The following is a 21,357-nucleotide window of genomic DNA, read 5'->3' as shown; positions in this document are numbered from 1 at the left end:
GAAGTAGTAAGAGATTGCAAGGAAGCAGCTATTTGGAAACAGTATTAGTTGGCAATTGGTGGAAGAAGAAAACCCAGCAATAACCTCCCTAAGAAATAAGAGCGTGGCGCTGGCAAAATACGTGGACAACACACAAGGGAAAAATCAAAGTTTTTGACCAGGTCTCGTTGCTGACCTGCGCAAATTTTCCCCTGAAGAGCAGACAAGATCCAAGGCCTCCTCAAATTCAACTGGCCGGGGACTCTCCCCATCCATAACCAGGATCCAAAACTCCAGGGCCAACCCTCCATGAGCAGTGTCGGGGGATCCCCTACTCATTCTCTCCTACACATTTGCAGGTGTCCTCTTGTTTGAAAGAACCTCTCCTTCTGCTCATCCCAGACATCACAGAGCATAGTGGTCAGGCAATCCTAGGATTGAATCCTGGCTCTGCTACTTGTAGCTGTGTGACCTTGGGCAAATGACTGAAGCTCTTTGAGCCTCAGTTTCCGCTTCTGTAAAATGAGGATAATAACAGCCCCTACTCCTACAGTTGTTGTGCTTGGCACATAATAAGCAACCATTTTTAGCTGTTCATTCCAATTTTCATGGCCCAGCTCAAATGCCACGACCCACGGGAATTTTTTTTTTCGAACTGTTCCAGCCCTTACTGACCACTCTCTCTCTCTCTCTGAAGACCTACAGCCCCTAACTCAAAGTTTGGGTTGGAATTATATACTCCCTCTAAGAGTTTCCTCATGAATTCTCTGTTGGAGACGCAACTGGGTCTTATTTTTTTTTAATATTCCTGACAATACTGGTCGTGTGTGTGTGTGTGTGTGTGTGTGTGTGTGTATTTAATAACTATATATACCACATTCACATTTTAATATTTCTGAAATCAGGATAAGCTTTATAATCTACCTATCTGCACATTTAACATAATGCTTTCTCCCCACGATGATTATCTAAGTCAGTGATGTATATTATAATCAACAGCATCTTAGAAATAAGATTTGGTTGATTGATGAGGATAGGTCGGCATGGATCCAACCACAAAGTTCCCCTAGCAACCCTCCTCACCCTCCATCCTCTATCCTCACACCCTGTCCTGGCGAAAGACATGCCTTTGGATGACAACTGGCACAAGTGAGTTCAATCTGGAGGCGTGGAAGTCAGTCTGGTCACACACATTATCGGACTACATGTGTGATCATTCCCACTGATAGGCAAGGAAACTGAGGTTCAAATAGTTAAGTTTACCCAGGAAATCTGGTGTCAGCCTACCCGTAGGAAGAGTAAATCTTTAATGATGGAATGATTTTATTTTCTACTGAAAGCCTCACCTCCATTAGTGGGGTTCCTGGATTAACCAAGCTAATTAGCCATTGCTGGAGGGACTGGTCCATTTGACACCCAAGATTTCAATGGTGGCATCATAGCGCCATGCTGCCCCCCAACCAACAGCATGGACTGACCCTAGGAGTCAATGTCACCCATTCCTCAAATTGTCACCCCCAACAACTCTTTCAGAAATCAAGCCCTCATGTCTATGTTGTAGGGGACTGATGTTTGGTAGGAATACAACGGAAGAAAATTCTGTCTTCAAGAACCCTCCCTTTGAGAAGAAAGACATTCCTTGGCTGGGCCTCCCAGATCTAGGTCTTAAAAAGCCATTATTGCTTTAGATTCATTCAGGCGGACCCAAAGCATGGCAACTTTGCTTAGTTTGATTACTAGTGTCTTTACAGAAAAAAAGTGAGACGAGAAATACAGTCATGCAGTTGTGATAGCTCTTTCATAAACATTATCATATTTAACCTTATAACGACAAAATCAGGATTCTTGTCTTCATTTTCATTATGCGTCTGCCAATCGTGGACTTTGCCTCTGTTTAACCTCCATTGTGCCTTCAATGCCGGAAATCACACAAAGACCCATTGCCTCTGTGAGGCTCATGGCCAAGGTGGGATTATCAGGGGAGCTACCTCACTGTTGCTGTCTACTGAATTGGGGCTCCTGGTCAGGAGGGCACGAAGAGCTAAAGGGTGAGTTGGATATAGGGGACTGGGGAAAGAGACCCGAAAAGGAAGTAAGGCAAATACACAATCAATCAACGAGAATTTCTTGAGCACTTCCTTGTGCTTAAGTGCATGCTGGGTGTTTTAGGGGCCAATAGGTTTACAACTCTTGTCCTTACTTTCAAGGATCCTGCCAGCAACCTGGGATACCTAAGAAAACTGGTATCTCTTCAACTTAGATTCTGCCTCTTCCAGAGGTAACAAACCATAGCATGATGGTGAAGCTTGTAGACTCTGGAGCATCTGCCTAGGCTCAAATTCTGTTTTGTGTTCTACTGGCTGTGTGGTATTGGGCAAGTTACTTGAACACTCTATGCGTATTTCCTCATTAGAAAATTTTTGATAATAATAATGGTGCCTGTGTTGGAGGAATGATGTAAGAAATACGTGATTTAATACATGTAGCATGCCTAGACAGTTCTTGGCACCTAGAAAAGGCCTGATAAATGGTAGCGATTATGATTATTCATTGCAGAAGGGCAACATTATCCTACTTGATATGGTAATGCTCAAAGGTCAGCAATCTCGATCAACATCTGCATTTCTCTCCAGAGACCATTTGGCGAGAACTTACTCTGCACCAGAAATCATAGTAAGTACTTCCAGATGAGGAAACTGAGGCCCTGCAAAATTCGTGCCTCGTCTAATGTCTTCCAGGTGGCAGGTGTTTATGGTCATACACACTCACTGACAGAACACTTTTCATTCTTAAACGTTTGAGCCAATAGAGCATTAAAAAGTAGAATTTCTCCAAAAGACTCTTTTCTAAATATAGTACTGGGAGAATAGAGACAGGAATCCTGGTCCGAGACTCATCCATTTCACCGTCAGCCTGCAAATCTCTCTTGCTAACGGCATCATCCATGAATTTACCTAAATGTCGTTTCTTAGCTGCCATGCTTTCAGCTTACGCTGCCCGTTGGGGTGGGTGGTGAGAGCGGCAGATAGAGGGAGAGAAGATATGACTACAGAAACACTGGCCCAGGTTAAAGAGGGCAAGCTCGAGGAAGAGCACGGAATCTATTACATCTAGTAGAAAGAATTGGGTAGGAGCCTCCAGCCCTACGTCAAGTGGCTTGTCTTTGAATTTACTTCCATGGTACATGCATGTATTCAGGGCCTTCTCTGTCCCAAGAGCCATACTGAGTACCAGGAAGTCCATGAGGTACCAGAATTTCCACTCTACAGTGAGACACAGACTATGTCTGCAATGGCCATAAGACCCAGGGATCTTGAACCAAGAGAGAGGCCAGGGTCCCCTCAGAAGGCAGTGCTGAGGCCAGAGCAAAAGGAGAGAGGCTCAGGCCGACCTGAGCTCCTCTGTCTACAGCACGGTTTTAACCCTGGGCAGGCCCGAGTTTAACCCAGGCTTGGCCACCTCCCACCTAGGTGACACCCAGCAAGCCTGGGACCTCTGTTTCTTCATCCTGAGAAGAGGGTAGTGATAGCTAATTCCCAGGGTTATTATGAAAAATAACCATGGTAAGACAGGTAAGCATTCTAGCACAATGCCTGACACGTGATAGATATTCTATGCATATGATTCTTTCCTCTCTGACCCCACACAACCACCCCAGGGACACCCAGAGGCAGATCCCAGTAGTTAAGAGGACAGGTTCTGAAGGCAGGCAGCCTGGACTAAAATACTCGTTCTCCCATTTATTAGCTGTGTGACCATGGGCAAGTTACTTAACCTCTCTGTGCCTCAGTTCCCTCATCTGTAAAATGGACATAATAAGTAACCCCCTCATCAAAGAGTTGTGAGAATTTTAACAGAATGAATGTATTAAAAGGTAAGCTGAGGCATATGTAAAATTTTCTTTTTTTAAAAAAATTTTTTTAACGTTTATTTATTTTTGAGACAGAGACAGAGCATGAACAGGGGAGGGGCAGAGAGAGAGGGAGACACAGAATCTGAAACAGGCTCCAGGCTCTGAGAGGTCAGCACAGAGCCCAACACGGGGCTCGAACTCATGGACCGTGAGATCAGGACCTGAGCCGAAGTCGGACGCTTAACCGACGGAGCCACCCAGGCGCCCCAAAATTTTCAAGTGTCTATTTGAGCAAACATCAATTCCAATCAGGCATCACCAGATTGAAAGTAGTCAGCCGAGAAGAGCTAGGGGAAGGCCTTTTATAGAGCAGACGTGGAAGCAAAGTAAGGAAATTATTTGATAGGGTATAGCTTAAGCACTTGCCTCATTTGGGAAAGGCTACTTGGGCTGTTTGCGACTGATGGTTTTTAAAGCTCACTTTTTCAGATCCCAGTGCATTCACAGTTGAGTCTAGCTTAGGTTCCAGTTTGCTGACACGGGCTACCAGCCATTAGAGCCACTGGAGTCTAGTGCCCTCCTTGTTTAATTGCTTTGAGAAATCTAACAGCACATAGATAATAGAGCGCACACTTGCGTAGGGTTCCAGCCACTCCCCAGGTCGTAGTTCATTCAATTCACACAACCCTGTGAGCGATACATTCTTCTTTCCCATTTTCCAGATGAGGGAACTGGGAGGTCCGGATGTTAAAGAAGCTTCCCAGGCTCACCCAGCCAGCAGGTGGCCAAGCAGGGACTCAAACACAAGTAGTCCCCTTCCATAATCTGGTCTTGGTCACTAGGTTGCTCTTATGAGCCTAATTAGTGTTACCTGTTGTTACTGGGTGTTGAGACATCAGAAGGATAGGCTGGAAATTCTAAAATGTTCCATACTGTCTTCTGCCCTCCTCTTCCCCATCCCCAACCCCCGCCTCTTGTCTTCGACCGACATTCACAACACAGTTTTTATAAACTTAGGGTTTGATGTTATCTAAGATCTCCACTCTAATCAAATTTAGGTTCGATGTGATAGTTAGACTTAATTGGAGTCAAATTCCTCTTTTATTTTGGTTTTTATCTTAATCACCCCTTTTATCCACTGGTCCAGAAGCCTGTAATTTCACACATAGGCCCTCGGAGATGCCGTATTGTACACTCAGGACCATGAGACAAGCAGAGTTTGTTGTCACACGTATTCACTGCCAGAGAACTTTTCACTCTGAAACAGTTGAGCTGAGACAGCAGAGGAAAAAGAAATGTAATTCCTCCAAAAGACAACAGCGGAATACTATGCTTTCCGTGCAAAGCTCTCCACTGAGAAGAGTGCGTGTGTGCAGGTCCAAACGTGAGGAGCGTTTCAGAAACCAGCGACAAGGTGGGTCCCAGCAGTGTGGGACCATCTCAGTTCCCCAGACGCCAAGGAGCAAGAGGCAAACCACAGAATGTTAGAGCTTAGAGGATTCTCAAAGAGCATCTAATCCAGTTCTTTGCAAACTCTTTTAAAGTGCAGATTCTTTTGTTCAAGTGAAATCTTACCCTGGAGATTTATATAAAAGCTGAGGTGCCCTTACTGAATCAGGGAGGAGAGGTCTAGAGCCCTGACCCGCTGGGCTCCCATCCCCCCATCCCCAGCAGCACTTCTGGGGGCTCCCTGGAACCCCTGGGGTTTCCAGGAAACTGTCTGAATGATTTTGAAAATCGTTATTCCCATCGAAACTTCTCCTTTTACCATGGGAGGAAATGAAGCCCAGAGAAGCTGCCCGACCTGCCTGAGGTTACACAGCAAGTCGGTGGCCTTATCTTCCTTCAACAGTTTTTCCATGACATCCTGAGCCCTCCAATGAACGGCCTTTTGTTTCTCCACACTGTATGTGTGTGTGTATTTGTGTGTTTGTACCCGTGCCCAGAGTTCCCAAGAAAACCTAACGAACCAGTCTCTGCTTTCACTTCAAAGATTGGAGTCTGCAGTTTGGACACAGTGGCTTGGCTATGCAACAGAGCTAGAAGCACAGTGCAAAAAAGGCATAGCATTATAAATGTCATCCCATAGGCCACCGGGGACACTGTATTTCACAGCCCAAATTAGGTCGAGTTTCCGCTCCGGAGGGGAAGTACTACAAAGTGGGTAGTTCTCACTGCAACACCAGGGAGCTGGCAGGCGAGTCAGGCCCCCAGCCTAGTAGCAGCCGACACCTGACTGGGCCATTAAACCTCTTTCTCCATCTACCCGATTGGGCCACTAAACCTCTGTCTATAAGGGGGGGAGGGGAAAGGGAGAAAGCCACCACATGGCTCACTGCATTTGGAGACGGTAGAAGTTAAATAAGTTCATGTGTCTGATGGTTTTGAGAGAGAAGGTAGAAGGAAGTCCCCACATCGGTCTACAAGCTGGCTAATGCCTTCATCGTGTTGCAAGGCATAAGGTTGGAGCAAATGGTGGAGAGAAGGGGGGTTCTAATTGATGTGCTTTGTCAAGGAAAATAACTCACAAGGGGCTTACTCAGTGCTTCCCCTGCATTGCCTCATGTGACCCCCAGCCGCCCAGTGGGTAGGTATTGTTGTTTGCATTAGAGCCACTTATTATCTAGCTAGTTAAGTTATTCAAGGTGACACAGCTAGAAAACGATGAACCTAGAATTTGAATCCCAAACCATCTAGCTGCAAAGCCTGTGTTCTTAACCACTGCCCCATCCTGCCCTTGCTCTTTGCCACATGGGGGGGGGGGCGGGGAGGGGGCGCGTGGGGGTTAGGGAGAATGACGTGGTATACGTAAGTGCAGCACTCCGCCAGCCCAGAAGGGAGGCGGCAGAGACAGATACCGGGGCTGAGTTTCAGAGTTTCCCCTCCAGCTTGCATGAACGAGAATTCCCAGCAAATGCACTGCACGTTCCCCGCAAAGCTCCCAGCGGCAAGAATTCTCAGCTTGTTTACTGAGTCCCCTGGAAAGGGGGGGAGGGAGGGTGGGGGCGGGTAGTGAGCTGGGCACAAAAACAGGATAAAGGTAAACTTTCTGCATGTGAGAACCATTCCCCCCCTCCAAGGAGCCGTGTCACACTGTATGTCACCGTCATCAAAGGGGCTGTGCGTAAACCTGAAAAACCAAACGGACCTGTCTGTAGGTGTTACTTATATCACAAGGCTACAGGTGCCTTTATTTCCACTGTATGCTGGTGCTGGGAGCGCCTGCCTTCTCTTGCCTTGAAAGCCTCCTCTTTGGACCTAGTCACCGCTGTCCTCACGTAAGCACCTTTTCTTTGCTCTTTTGGAAGAATTATAAGGGGTGTCAGGGCTTAGAGGCTCGGGCCGGGGCCTGGGACCATTCATCTTGTCTCCAGCTCCACATTGCCAGCCCCCCTTGCCAGTTCCATCAGTCACAATGCCTCCTGGGAAACGTTTGACTGGGATTTAAATGCTTGCCCGAGAGAGTCGGTTTTGCCTCCTCAGGCTGTGTAACCACCCCCTTCCTAGGCACCCCCACGCGCTCCGGATCGCTTGACCAAACCAAGGGCAACTGGTAGAGAATATGTACAGGCACTCAATTCTCTACCCTTTCCTAAAGCTGTCTTTAGGAAGGGAAGCTAGATTTCGCACTGAAAAATATTCGGCTTCAAGGAGAGCCTACCATCCCCCTTACTAAACTTCTTTCGCCACTGGCCTGCTCGTGGCTCCCCCTTGATACAGAGAAGAGAGCTCCCTTATTACGGTTTGGGCATTTTTCAGGAATGTGTCTGTACATGATAGCTTAAAAGAAACCCGTTTTGCCCTCTCCTCCCACCTCAGTATATAGACCGCTTCCAGAAAAGCAATGCTTAGGGTTTTTCCACTGTATTCTCAGACCTTTTCAAAGACTCTGCCCTGTGTGTGGGGTTCGTGTGCATTTGCCCCCTGCTGGCAGCCACTGGTAGCACATGCCCCCTTCTCCACCTGAAGCCGGGGGCCCTGCGTTTGGACGAACTTATGAATTTTACAAACTGGAAAGGATGTCCGAGGTCATAAAGTACAACCTCTTCACTTTACAGATGAGGAAACTGAGGCCTAGAAAAATAAAGGGATTTAGGGAGACAGCTTCGTGTTTTAGACTAAAGGCCCAGGGAGAGGGGTTGTTTGCTCCTGAGTGAAAGCTTAATTCTTTGTCCTCATGTTGTCTCTAAGAATGTTTTTCATAACACAAGGTCTTCTAGGCAGGCCCTTTCACAGCTACCTCTCGGTTGCCTTTTTTTCTCAGAAGTCACCATAATAGCAAGCTTTTAGATATATTGGCAACAGATGATTTTTCCCCCCTCTGGAGCAGGAATAAGTGTATTATGCCCAGACCCCTGCATATGTTATCTGATTTTATTCAATTCTCGGGACATAATGAGGATTGCGTGTTAAAATTCCATTGAAAAAAAATTTTTAATGTTTGTTTATTTTTGAGAGAGAGAGCGCACACGCATGAGTGGGGGAGGAGCAGGGAGAGGGGGAGACACAGAATCTGAAGCAGGCTTCAGGCTCCGAGCTGTCAGCACAGAGCCCAAGCGAGGGACTCAAACTCACGAATCCCGAGATCATGACCTGAGCCAAAGTCAGACGCTTAAGCCATTGAGCCACGCAGACAACCCTAAAATCCCATTTTAAAGGTAAGGCGCTTTAAAGATGAGTTCAGAGAAGGGCATGGGTTTTTCTATAGTGCACCTTGTATGAGACAAAAATAAAGAATTTGGACAGGCTGGGTAGTAAGAAATGTGGCCTATGTTCCTCGTCCTTGTGGGTGGCAAAGAGAGAATTAACCCCCAGAGGATTCAATCCAAAGCCGATGAGCTTTGGATTGGAACCCACAGTAAACCGTGGGGCTTACGTTTTGCGGGTCTTTGCCACACCTTCGGGAAAACAACTAAGAACAAACCAGCAAGCAAGCTCCTTAAACAAGCTAGAGGAAAATGAGGAGTCACTTGTCAAGACAAGAGCAAGTCTGTTCTCGCAGTTGCTCTGCTTTCTCCTAAAACAACTAACTATTCAAGCACCCCAATTATTTCACAGCAAGTGTCAAAATAGCCCACTGAGTTTTCCTCCATGTGTTCCTTCTTAGAAAGGTCCAAAGTATCGGAAATTGACCATGCCTTAACCCCAGGGCTCAGGACCTGGTGGACACTTAGGTGTCGCCGAGGCTTTGAAGGAGGAAAAACATCTTCGTCCCAATGAGACTGCCCAGGTGGTAGGATCAGGGAAGGCCCTTCTTGCCCCCCGCCCCCCACCCTTTCCGTGGTTTCCACCTTCGTGGCCTTGTTCTGCCTGGTGATGTTTTGGTGCATAAACAGCCAATGTGTAGATGCTTAATTGGGTGGATTTTTGGTCACATGCCCAGAGTAAAGTTGATGATCTCTGCCAGGGTCAGGAAGGAATTTTCCTCCTCTGGCAAACTGGCCAAGCCTGGGTGGTTTGCTCCTTCCTCTCTCTCTGGAAGGCTGAGCAGAGGTGCCTGTTTGCTCAGGGCATGGGCACCACACCTGTGATTGCTGCCTCTGACTCCTGTGGGGGCAGGAAGCCCACAGGACTGTCCCTCTGACTGTGCGGACCGTCCCTGTGCATATTTGGTGAGTGAGCCGGCTCTCAGAAGGGTTAGAAAGCCAGTAGAGGCATCAAGGATCTGAGCTTCCCTGCTATCACTGTCTCATTCCAAAAGGTACCTGTGGCCAGCCTTTCTCGTGCATGGAAGGGAACCCACCTGATTCCCTCCCCTTGTGCGGATTGTGCTTGAGCCTTTCCTACTTACTAGGCAGCTACAAAGGTAGTCGTGGGGGAAACTGATTCCAAAAGCTGTGGGTGTGTTGATGGGCAGTGAGTGAGGGTACAAAGTGCTTAAGGGATCTGGCTAGCCCAGGCAAAGAATATCTAGAGCCCACTGCTAAAAGCGGACATAGGAGGGAAGGGAGAATAGGAAACTGGGGGAACTTGGCAGAGCTGAAAGTTTAATCTCCATTTGTATTGGTTGGATTTTACTCCAACTTAGCGAGCTTGCTTGACCACGGTATCCAGTATCACCAACATGTATGGGTACCTGTGTGTGCGGGCACATGTCTGGATGTGAAGGTCCGTTCAGATGGGTGCCTGCAGAAAATCATGGGGCCAGGGCACATCTCAGAGCCCCCCTCATCGGTGGGTTCATTTAGCGAATGAAGAATGGAGACACAAGAGGCAGAATCATGGCCCCCAGGCCCGTGTTCTTTCCATGATGACAAACCAGCCAGCACCTCAAAAAACAAAACTGTGTGGCTAGAACAGGAGGCCCAGGACCCTCCTTGGATCTCCCCTCTTGTTCTGTGGCTGACTCCAGGTCTAACCCAGGGCTTCTCAACCATGTTTTCATTGTCGTCCCCACTAAGGAGGCTTTATAGATAATGTTTTCATAGTCATTACCACTGCATTACCACCACCCCCCCATAGATACCGTTTATGTTTATGTGTATCATTTATGTACCGTGGCCCTTCAGAGGACCATGAGACATAATAATGTCTAAGATTTATTTTGACCCCCAAGAACCAATGTTTCCCCTCAGGGGTCAAGGTCACCCCCATTGGGAACACACCGTCAAACTTCAAGCCTGGGCCTACCTATTGCTGGAACTCAATGTACTGGTTGAGAAATGGGGCTTCAAATAGCAGTTCTTTCCCCCCCTACCCTCACCCTGTTCCACCTACGTGAAAGAAATCTTAAGAGCTAAAATGTTCGATTATTGCAAGGACTTTCGAGGGCCTAGGAAGCTAGGCCACTGGGTACCAACTAGTCATTATTCCTGAACTCTCACGCCTTAGCGTATGCTAAGTGGCCAGAGTCTTTTGTGGAAAGAGGGTTAATGATAACCCCTCCTACTGTAAGAGCAAAAAAATAGAAATTTTTTTTTTAATTTGACACTTTTATTAAAAAAAAACATTTTTCCAAGAAGCAAGAAATAATTACAGAAAAAAAAAAAAGAGCCCGTGGTACACCTGAGAGCCCTTTAAGAAAACTTAATGGATATAATTTGTCAGAGAAGGGATTACCAAAAGGAATCAGATCTGATGCTGTGTACAGCAGTAGAGAAATTGCAGGGCAAGTAAGTAGGTTGGTAGTAAATGGAAAAGAAACCCTCAAAGGGGGTAAATATCCTACTGATGTAAAATATTCCTGATTTTTTATGATCAAATTCAATTTACCAAATGACTTTTGAGGTGTAAGTGAAGAAGTGCTCACTCCTGCTGTTGTGGTTTTTAATCTGGAAAATTTCTAATTGATGGGGAAGACCTGGGACAGTTTTCTATTTTCTTCCATATAAAGGACACCTCTCCTTTCTCCAAACCTCCCCGTGAAGGTCATGTCAAAGGTCCGCCATCTTCTTCCTCGGTTTTCTGAGACTTTACCTTCAGCCGTCACTTAGGGGAGCTTTTCTGAGGTGGCGTCCAGAATGCAGAAGGGGCTTTGGGCTCCAGCGGCCCTTAGCTCCCTCATAGCTCCCACCCCCATCCCGTTTCATCCTACCCCCAGCTCAGGATATAAAAGCAGCCAATCCGTGGGAAAATCAGAATCCAAACTCAGGCAGCCTTGACCTCTGTTTGCTATGGCTCCCAGGGGGAGATCCATGAGCATGATAACCCACCAAGCAGATTAACCCTTTCTGGGCATCAGAAAAGAGGCTTCCCAGTGAGGTCTGGTGATTCTCTAATAATGGCCCATAAAGGGTGCCAGAGCGTGAGAATTTGTACTCGGCTATTTCTCTGTTCTCTGTTAATATCCAAATGTTCGTGCACATTTGATGACGATAATGACGGTAGATCTTCAAGAACCCCCAAAGAATCGGCCTTTGATTCTGGAATCACACAATCCCTGCCCTTCTTAGTATTGAGGTCCATTTGATAGGTAAGTGTGTTAGGGGTGTGTCTATAGGCAGATGTGACTGTGAGTGTTTCTAGAAAAGAAAGCAGATGGGCCAAAATTCGGAAACCTTAAGCACTCTCTACAACACAATGTTGACACCCATTGACCTTGAGCAAGATACACAAAGTCCCTGGGCCTTAATTGTCTCAACTGTACAATGATGGGGTAAAAGGAAAGATTGGACTAATTCTGGACTTTTCAACATGTGGCATTCACACCACTTATGATACGAGAGCTAGATCTGATCAGAGGTAGGAAAACTTGTACTTAAAGGGCCAGGTAGTTAGTATTTTAGGATATACAGGCCAAAAGGCAAAATCAATTGTATTAGGTAGGTACTTATATAACCATTTACTATGTAACTATTTACAACTGTAAAATCATTTTTAGCTGTGGACCATTCAAAAATAGGTGGTGGCCTGGAATGGGCCTTTAAGTTGTAGTTTGCTAACCTCTGATTCAGGTGTTGCATGGACCAACAGTTTTTATTTAAATGTCTTTGTTTTTATGCATGTTAAAAGGATACTGACTTTCCATTTATCATGGCGATACCAAGTTTTCCTTTTAAATGAGCTTATTTAAAAGGAAATAAACAAACCTATAAGTAAACAAAAAAGGAGTTGATTTTTTTAACGGATTAAGTAAATTATCGGGATGGTAGGCAAATGACTAAAGTTTGTGAAACACGGGGCTAGACGGTTAATAAGCTCCTGGCCATCTGAAAATTTAAATGCTCTGAAAATTATGCTCAATGTCCCAAGACCTGGCATCCAGTCTTTGTTCTGACGCTTACCTACCAGCTGTGTGATCTTGAGCTGCTGGGTCCCCTTTGCAAAGTGGGAACAGAAGCACCCTATCTCGTCAACATTATTGTGATAATTAGAAAAGAGAAGTCAGGCAAACAGATTTTTCTAACCCACCAAACATGAATTCTTGTTTTTTTTCCCCTAAAATGTGGGAATATGGGAAGCAGCAAACTTGAAAGATAAGACCAGCATGGGCAAGAATGCACACGAGTGAGGGCCCCCAGCCCATTCCCCCTTTCCAGCCTTGACCAGACGCCTTCTCCCAAATCTCCCTCCTCGCCAGTGTGGGCAGGAAGTACAGCCCTGTGATTAGGACCATGACCTCTTAAATGGGCAAACCCAAATTCCACCACCTGCCAAACAGGTGGTTTGGGGTATGTTACCTGAAATCTTAGAGCATCCGTCTGCATCACTCACACAGAACCACTACCAGAATCTGAATCTGTCTCAGAGTGTTTGTCCCGAGGAGACCCTGAATAATGAATATAAAGTAGCAAAATGCTCAGCACAGAGCCCAACAGGTAGTAAGTGTATGTTCCGATTACCACAGGTCCTCACTCCCTTAACCAAAACCCCGAGGCTAGATGTGCTGCAGAGTTCAGAATCCTTTAGGTATTAGGAAGGTTTTCCAGTGTATATACTGCAGAATACAGAATATTCCTTCTAGGAATCATAGGAACCATGTGTGTTGTATGTATCATATGAATATTCATCAAGTAGAATAAGTAAAACTATAACTATAGTTATATGTGTTTATACACGTATAATATGTCACTTACATACATATACATGTATACATATATTTAGTAGAAGTTTTCTATGCCTGTATACAGACGTATGGATATAATATATACATAGCCGTACATAAAACTATTTAACATTAATTTAGAACTGTTTGGCGGGGGGGAGCTTTTCTGCTGGAAAATAAGTTTGCACCAAACACACACATGTACTTTCAATTTCGGAGCTTTTGGATTTCAGGATTGTAGGTAAGGGTTTGCGGGTATGTTAACGTATAGCAATTCTTGCCCAACTTTCAGAAGCAGATCGTTACACAGTATAAGCCAGAGTTCAGGGGTCAGATGTGAGCCGGTAGGAAAAGTAAAGAAAGAAGCAGTATTACATCACAAGAGCCTCTATCTTAAAACCCGAACTTTGCCACTTACTGGCCATGTTACGTGGGCAACTGTTTTTCAACCCCTCTGCCTATGTTTTCTCATATACACACTGGGGATAGATGTACAAACCTCACGGGATGTGGCAAGAACTGAATAACGTCACTGTGGCAAGCACTTAGAGGGGTGCCTGGTTCCTAGGAGGCCACATGTTTGTTATTAAAAACCAAGCGTGGGGCCACCTGGGTGGCTCAGTCAGTTAAGCGTCCGACTTCAGCTCAGGTCATGATCTCACAGTTCTTGGGTTTGAGCCCCGTGTCGGGCTCTGTGCTGACAGCTCGGAGCTTGGAGCCTGCTTCGGATTCAGTCTCCAACTCTCTCTGCCCCTCCCCCATTTGCATTCTGTCTCTCTCTCTCTCTCTCTCTCTCAAAAATAAATAAGCACCAAAAAAAATTTTTTTTTAATTTTAAAAAACAAGGAGCTGGGGGCTCCTGCAGCGTGGCCCTTGTCTGCCTCCTCACAGTCCTCTCCTGCCGTTGCAGGGTGATGTTGGACTCAGTGACACACAGTACCTTCCTGCCCAACACGTCCTTCTGCGACCCCCTGATGTCGTGGACTGATCTGTTCAGCAATGAAGAGTATTATCCTGCCTTTGAGCATCAGACAGGTGCGTACATCCAGAGAAGCCCATCTGAGCTGGGAGAACTGGGGCAGGAGGTGGTGCTGGCCTCCAGGAGGCGGCAAGGCCATGCTGGGGGCCTGAAAATGCCAGCGCTCACCAGTGTGCAGGGCAGAGGACTGGAGGAGGTCTGGGCGGCAGGAAGGACAGCTTCTGCAGAGAGGAAAGCACTGGAATCTTCACCCAAACTCCTCCCAGCTCTGTGGCCTTGGGGGCTCCACTAACTTCTTCAAGCCTCATTTTTGCTAGCAGATGATAATGCCAATTTCTTGGAGTTATTGTATTTAAACAATGTAGTGGAAAGAAACTCTTAGCCCGGAGCCTAGTAGACTGTTATTGCTTGGTCATTATGGTTTTAGCTAATATTTGCTGAGTACTAGCATTGTTTCAGGCCCTGCACCAAGCACCCACCCCATCCTTATAGAAGACCTAAGAGAAACAAACAATTATGATTTCCATTTTATGGATGAAGAAACTGAGGCACAGAGAGGTGAAGTGAGTTGTATGAGGTCTTACGGTTGGTTAAGCTTCACACGAGTTGACTTGAGCACCTGTTCCCTTAACTCTCCTACATGGTCATCTTACAAATGATATTACCATGTGGTTATTGATATTAATATTGCTGGCTTTCTCTGAGCTTCTATTTCTTTATCCCTAAAGATGATGAGAAACTCTCTGAGAATTAAAGGAGCCAAACTGCGTAAAATTTGTAGCTTTGCACAAAGCAAATGTTCAGTAAACACGAATCCCTGCACTGACCCCCAGGCCTCCCTTCCCCGCCCCCCCATCCTCTCTTGGCTGGTCTTCTCCACCTAAAAAGGAAGCATGGGGCCTTATGCAAATCTGCCAAAGGGAAGCCAGCTGAGCTTTGCCCCAGAATCTTTCTGAGGGCCTCTGTCCCCAGGTGCTTGGGTGACTGCACATCACAGCAAACCTGGCAGACGGCTATCGCGGCAGGTGCACACCCTGAGGCTGGTGATGCGAGTCCCAATCAAGCTGTCAGTCCTCGCGGGGCCTTAACCCTGTTCATCCCAGCTTGGCATGGTCCACACTCAGGGGCAGGAAGCAGGTGGGTCCATCAGAGGCCATGCCTCTGAGGATTCTGCAAAATGTCCCCCACTGGAAGGAAGCCCCTGCCTCCAGGCCGGGGGCCAGGGCCACACAGACAGACTTGAGGCACTCACCTCCATAATCCAGTCCTGCACGGGCTCCCAACACCAACCCATGCATACACGCATGCACATGATGTCTCTCACTCTATCTGAAGGGTCCTGAGTCAGCCAGATACATATTGCAATTCTCCTTAAGGCCTGGAAGCACCTCGTTTCCTGAATTTGAAGGAAGAAAGTGAAGGCTTACCTGTCCGCCTCATCTCCCCATATGCCCCATGATGGAAGGACCCAGAGAGAAGGTCCTTCCCTCCACCCATGCATGACCCAGACCTGCCATCCTGGGAGCCCCCTCTCCCTGCCTTCTCTGCCAGGTGGCAGCTGGGTGGCGGCGGGAGGAGATGACCTCAGCTGCCTGCCCTGGGGAAGTGTTGCAGGCATTGGAACAGTTTCTGGGGTCATCAAGAGCTGAGGCTTTGGAGCCAGGCATCCTAACTGTGAAGTCTGGCTTTGATATTTAATAACTGTGCCGTCATAATTTCTCGTGCCTCAGTCTTCTCATCTGTAAGGTGGAGATAGCAATAACGCCTACCTCATAGAATTGTTGGGAGGGTAACTTGTTAATATATGTGAAGTGTTTGGGACACAGCCAGGCACAGGATAAGCACAGACATGCGTTTAAAAATGAAGGACTGGTGGGGCGCCTAGGTGGCTCAGTTGGTTGAGCATCCGACTTCAGCTCAGGTCATGATCTCGCGGTCTGTGAGTTCAAGCCCCACGTCGGGCTCTGTGCTGACAGCTCGGAGCCTGGAGCCTGTTTTGGATTCTGTGTCTCCCTCTCTCTGACCCTCCCCCATTCGTGCTCTGTCTCTCTCTGTTTCAAAAATAAAATAAACATTAAAAAAAATTTTTTTAAATAAAAATGAAGGACTGGGGCGCCTGGGCGGCCCAATCATTTAAGCACCCAACTCTTGATTTCGGCTCAGGTCATGATCCCAGGGTCGTGAGATCAAGCCCCACATTGGGCTCAGCACTCAGCGTGGAGCTTGCTTGGGATTCTCTCTTCCTCTCTCTCTCCCCCTCCCCCACTCAAGCTCTCTCTTCCTAAAAAATAAATAAATGAAAACGAAGGACTACTTTCAGTTTGGGAAGATGAGAAAGTGGTGTTTTCACCACAGGCAGTGGTGATGCACAATAATGTGAATGTACTTAATGCCACTCTATCTACACTTGAAAAGGGTTAAAATGGTAAATTTTAGGTCTATTTTACCACAGTAAAAACAAAACAAAACTGAAGGGTTAACAGAAGTGATCACCAATAAGACTGCCGATGGGGCTGAAATCCAACAGTCGTACATAAAAAGACTGAGGCCCCTGCATTTCCATCAGTGTAACAAGGGGATGGACCAAGTCTTTGCTAGAACCCTTTCCAGAAGCTTCTCTGATTCCTGCACCACAGATGCAGCCTTCTTCTCCCACCACCCGTTGAGAAAATATAAAGTCCCACCAAAGCACGCGGCCAGTGAAGACAAGGTACCCTCCGGGAGTGACCGAGCTCCCAAATACTCCCGGCTTTGGAGTTGCCACCTGCCCGCCCTGGATTCCAGAAGTTGCTGAATGTCTCTGACCTCCCAGAGGTGGTCAGAGAAGCTGGATGTGAAAGGGTGGCAGAGCGCTTCCCCAGGCGCTGCGTGGGCCCTGGAGGCCCTGGCTCTCCCGCCGGTGGGAGGAGTGACCAGCAGGGCCTCTCTCTGTCCTTTCTCACCCAGAGAGGTGACGCGTCCGTCTGAGTGTCTGCAGCCCTCTCTGAGAAGGATGCAGCACGGTCACCTCTGGACACGACCCTGCAAACTTCCTGTACTCCGTGGCCAGTGAGACCTCTCTGCAGCCTCCATCTTGAATTCGCAGTTGTCCGAATGGCAGCTCCCTGTTCGAGTCTGGCTGACGCTCTCACTGACCACCGGCACCGTGACCTTGGCCGGTTTTTTTCCTAACATCTCTGGGATATGCCTTCCCAGCTGGAACGGCCTTTGCCTCTTAGGGTTGGCAGGACGGACAGTCCACATAGAAAGCGTTTCGTCAACCGCCAGGCACTTGGGAGGTGCTCACCGTTGCCAGGAACACCTCACGGTCCTGCTCCTCTCTTCAGTTTCCGCAGTGAACAAAAGCAACAAAGGTCTCCTTCTCATCCGTTCCGATTCAGGGTTTGACAGCTTCGATACTTGGAGACCAAAGGGAAAGAAAAGGAGAAAGGAAGGGTGTGCCCGCCGGACGAACGATGTCTACAAGAGGGCAGAGAGGAATAATCAGCTCAGTCAGGAAAACCAGCTGTTTTCACAACCTTTTCAAATGGCTTTAGCAGACAGCAGCTGAATTTGTGCCCTCCCCGCGCTAACCACAAAGGGTCTGACCTGCTCTTCGAAGCGCGCCTTCTGTGTGGGGAGTGGATGGTCACAGATTGCAACATACCCTAGGGTTTCATTCACTCGCCCGGGCGTTCCCTCCTGCCCCCTTAAACTAAAGGACTGCAAATACTGGACAATTGTATCCAAGCGTGGCAGGCGTGCTGCATATATTTTACAAGCATACGAGACTTCGTGAAAGATTTCCCCGCTCAAGCGCTGACAAGCCACGGAGTATCCTGGCCCCGCGCTGAGCTTTGGCACTCCATCCTGAACCTCCACATGCCCACACGCCACCCTCCCGCCGTTTGGCGGGGTCGCCACACCACCAGGCGGTACCCCCTCTGCTCTGGATTCTGGTTTATACTTTGGCGGCACCAGCGGTTTCTAGATCGGGGCAGTTCTGGGGGTTCCTGACAGGTCCCTTGGGGACCTCAGGTGACAGTTGAGAAAGCCAGGCTCTGGCTCCCCCTCCCATCCCCATGCACCTTAAAGACAGTACAGCACGTTGGTCGCTAAGCCTCAGGTGTAGACGCGGAAGTACACGTACCCGACCTACTGCTGGCTCCGCTGCCTACTCACTATGTGACCTGACAAAGGGATTTCACCTCTCTGTGCCTTACTTTCTTGGTTTACTTTGTAAAATGGGCGATGTGATCTAGGACCTGGTGGCACAGTGTGGACGATACCACGGGCACAAAGAGTCCGGTATGCTAACTGGTACATCCTAGCACTCGTGCGTCAAACTATTGTTACACCGGGGGAAATTTTATTTACTTTTTCTTGATGTTTTTATTTATTTTTGACACAGAGAGAGGAGGAGCTGGGGAGGGGCGGGGAAAGATGGAGACAGAGACTGAGGCAGGCTCTGTGCTGACCGCAGAGGGCCCGACGCGGGGCTCAAACTCGTGAGCCATGAGATCATGACCTGAGCCGAAGTTGGATGCTGAGCTGACTTAGCCACCCAGGCGCCCCTGGGAAATTTTATTTAAAGAAAGAACTTTATCTGAAAAGGTGCAAAACCTTTTGAATATTAATACACGGAAGATCGGGGAGAGAGGCATGTGGGTCCCATGTGGGCTTTTCTAAGCAAGATTCATGTGCTGGGTATAGAAGTCTGAGAGCGCACGCAAAATAGAGTCTAAGAATTCCTAAGTCAAAACCAGATAAATAAACAAAATCCACTGAAAAGTGGGAGATGAGCCCGTGGCAGTGATCACAACCCCACGAGCACCCCCTAGAGACAGACCTCAGCACTCACCACCGCTACCCTATCTGGCACACACCTGAGCCTCCTAGGCAGCTGTGGCCTCAGGACCACTCAGGGCTCGCTGCTCCCTGTCCCTTCCTAGCCCCACATGCCCCAGGCCACAACTCTTTGTTGATAGCCACCAGCCCTTCCAGTGTTTTTCCCATCCAGTTTCTTATGCTGCTCCGGGCTTCCCTCCCATTCCACCATCTCATGGTCTAAATCATTCCACAGCCTTGGAAGGAATGCTAAGAAGGGCTCTTGGATGGAGTTAGACCATCTCTGGGAGGAAACCTGGAAACAATTTATCATTTCAGGCTTCCCCCCTCATAAAGTCCTTCCTTTCGGTGACAAAGCCACAATTGATGGTGCCCCCGTGCTACCCAGTCCACTCACCGGCTCTCTTCAGTGCAGCCCCAGGCAAAAAACTTTCCCAACTCCCTATGCTAATAAATCATGCTAATTATGGTCCAGGCTGTCTAACTCGGGCCTCCTCTGACCCAGACTGTCTGCCTCCCCACGCCGAGCCCTGGGCTTGCTTTGTTCTGCTTCTCCTCACCTAGACTGAAGCTCTGGTAAGGAAGACCTCATTTCCCTGAGAACAAACACAGTCCCAAAATAGTAACAAATTACAGGTGACTTCCATTGAAGGCTTACTGCCGTCCAGATAACTGGGCTAAGTTCTTTACAGGCATTTCTTTTCCTTTTCACAGCAAACCTTCTAAGAGGTAGGCACTATTATTATTCTTGTTTTACAGAAGGAAGCTGGGGGTCCAGAGAGGTTAGGAAGTTAGGACTGCACAGCTAATATGCTGAAGAGTCAGGACTGCAAATCAGGAAGGTCCATGCCGCAGCTCAAACTCAGCTAATCCACACAAATCCCTTCCAGGTCTTTTTCTTCAGGTCCCTTCCACATCAGGTTAGTTGACGGGACAGTTAGAATGGAGGATGGGAACAAGGGTCTGATTGAATCCAGGAGCTGGCAGGTTCGTTTAGCTTCACAAACCTTCTCATCGAAGTTCCCCGATCAGCAGAGGAGAAAGACCAAGTTCTCCTACAAAGGGTCTGGGAACATAACTCAAAGCTCGAAGTTCAAGCTATTTTTACAGTCTGCAGATTTCACATTGTGTTGCATAGCAAAGAAAAGTCAAAATCTCCCCCCACCTAGATTTTTGCCTTAAGTGAGGCTCCAAAATAATGAATAGTGTTGGCTCCAGAATTTCTGTGTAGGAAGGGCTTGGGGGCAGCAATTCATGTGGAAGAGATGGCAAAGGCACTCACCTAGATTTTTTTTTTTTTAAGAGCACTTGGCGTAAGATTGAGAAGACAGCAGGTGTCTGTAACAAAGAATGGAAGTAGTGGATTAATGGACCCACTCTCTGGCATTACCATCGGAGATGCCCAGACATTAATCATGTGGGTCCCCTTACCCTTGGCACCCTCTGTGGGGATTTAGCCCCTGCCCCTCCACCCCAGTGGGGAAGCATGGGTCTCATGTGCATCCTGAACATCAAGCATTTTACAAAACCACACAGTGTCCCCACATTTTGGACAGCATTGGTTGCTTAACTCCTGCTGGCAATTCAAGGACAAATTAGCTTGCTTTATAGTATAACTTCCTTTGTTTTCATAAAGAAAATAAACCCAAGTCTCTGGAAAGGAACAAAGCTGCCGACCTACACACACACAGAGACACACGCAGAGAACCTATTAGAAGTATTTGAGGAAATACAATCAAAGTAGTGCTATGGGTAGCCCCAGTACTAACAAGTATAAATGGATGGTATTTAATGAGCGCTTACTACATAAACGCCTGCCTCTCTTCTAAGTGCCTTCCATGGACATTCGCTGCTGACCATGTGGGCATGTGAGTGTGTCAGCCCAGCTCTACAAGGTTAAGTCTTCCCTCTGAGTTTATATATACCGCAGGTTATAGCATCACTTGTGAGAACTACCCCCCAACCACGACCAGAATTGCTGAAAACTCCCTTAGCTGCTCAGTTCTTCCTCCCAGCGTAGCTGGCCCTTGAACAAATGTCCTGACCCACTTCCAACTTCAAAGTTGCTGGCTGAGTCTGATGTTTAATAGTGGCCTGTGGACATTTAGATTAAGTCTTCCAGGCAGGAGATGTCATTTGCACACATAGGCAGAAGGGCTTATGCTCAGCTTCCCCAAAGAGTTTTGATTACTTTATAAATGCTAGATGCATTGAGAAAAACGCTTTGTATTTCCA

General features: G+C 47.5%; 1 protein-coding gene across 3 annotated transcripts in view; it reads left to right on the top strand.

The window, feature by feature from the left end:
* Positions 1-21,357, top strand: part of ELF5 (E74 like ETS transcription factor 5) — a 44,358-nt gene that overhangs the window by 4,654 nt on the left and 18,347 nt on the right. Inside the window, exons 1-2 of one of the 3 annotated variants that reach the window (XM_043580921.1) lie at positions 6,991-7,110; positions 14,227-14,351. In XM_043580921.1, coding sequence (XP_043436856.1) covers positions 14,231-14,351 — 121 coding nt within the window. In that variant the 5' untranslated portion in view covers positions 6,991-7,110; positions 14,227-14,230. Of the gene's footprint in view, positions 1-6,990; positions 7,111-9,283; positions 9,445-14,226; positions 14,352-21,357 lie in introns of those variants that run through there. The other 2 variants (XM_043580922.1, XM_043580919.1) reach the window with 2 other exon arrangements.

The sequence above is a fragment of the Prionailurus bengalensis genome, chromosome D1, assembly GCF_016509475.1.
Source record: "Prionailurus bengalensis isolate Pbe53 chromosome D1, Fcat_Pben_1.1_paternal_pri, whole genome shotgun sequence".
NCBI lineage: Eukaryota > Metazoa > Chordata > Mammalia > Carnivora > Felidae > Prionailurus > Prionailurus bengalensis.
This window is presented reverse-complemented; position numbering and strand designations above follow the sequence as displayed.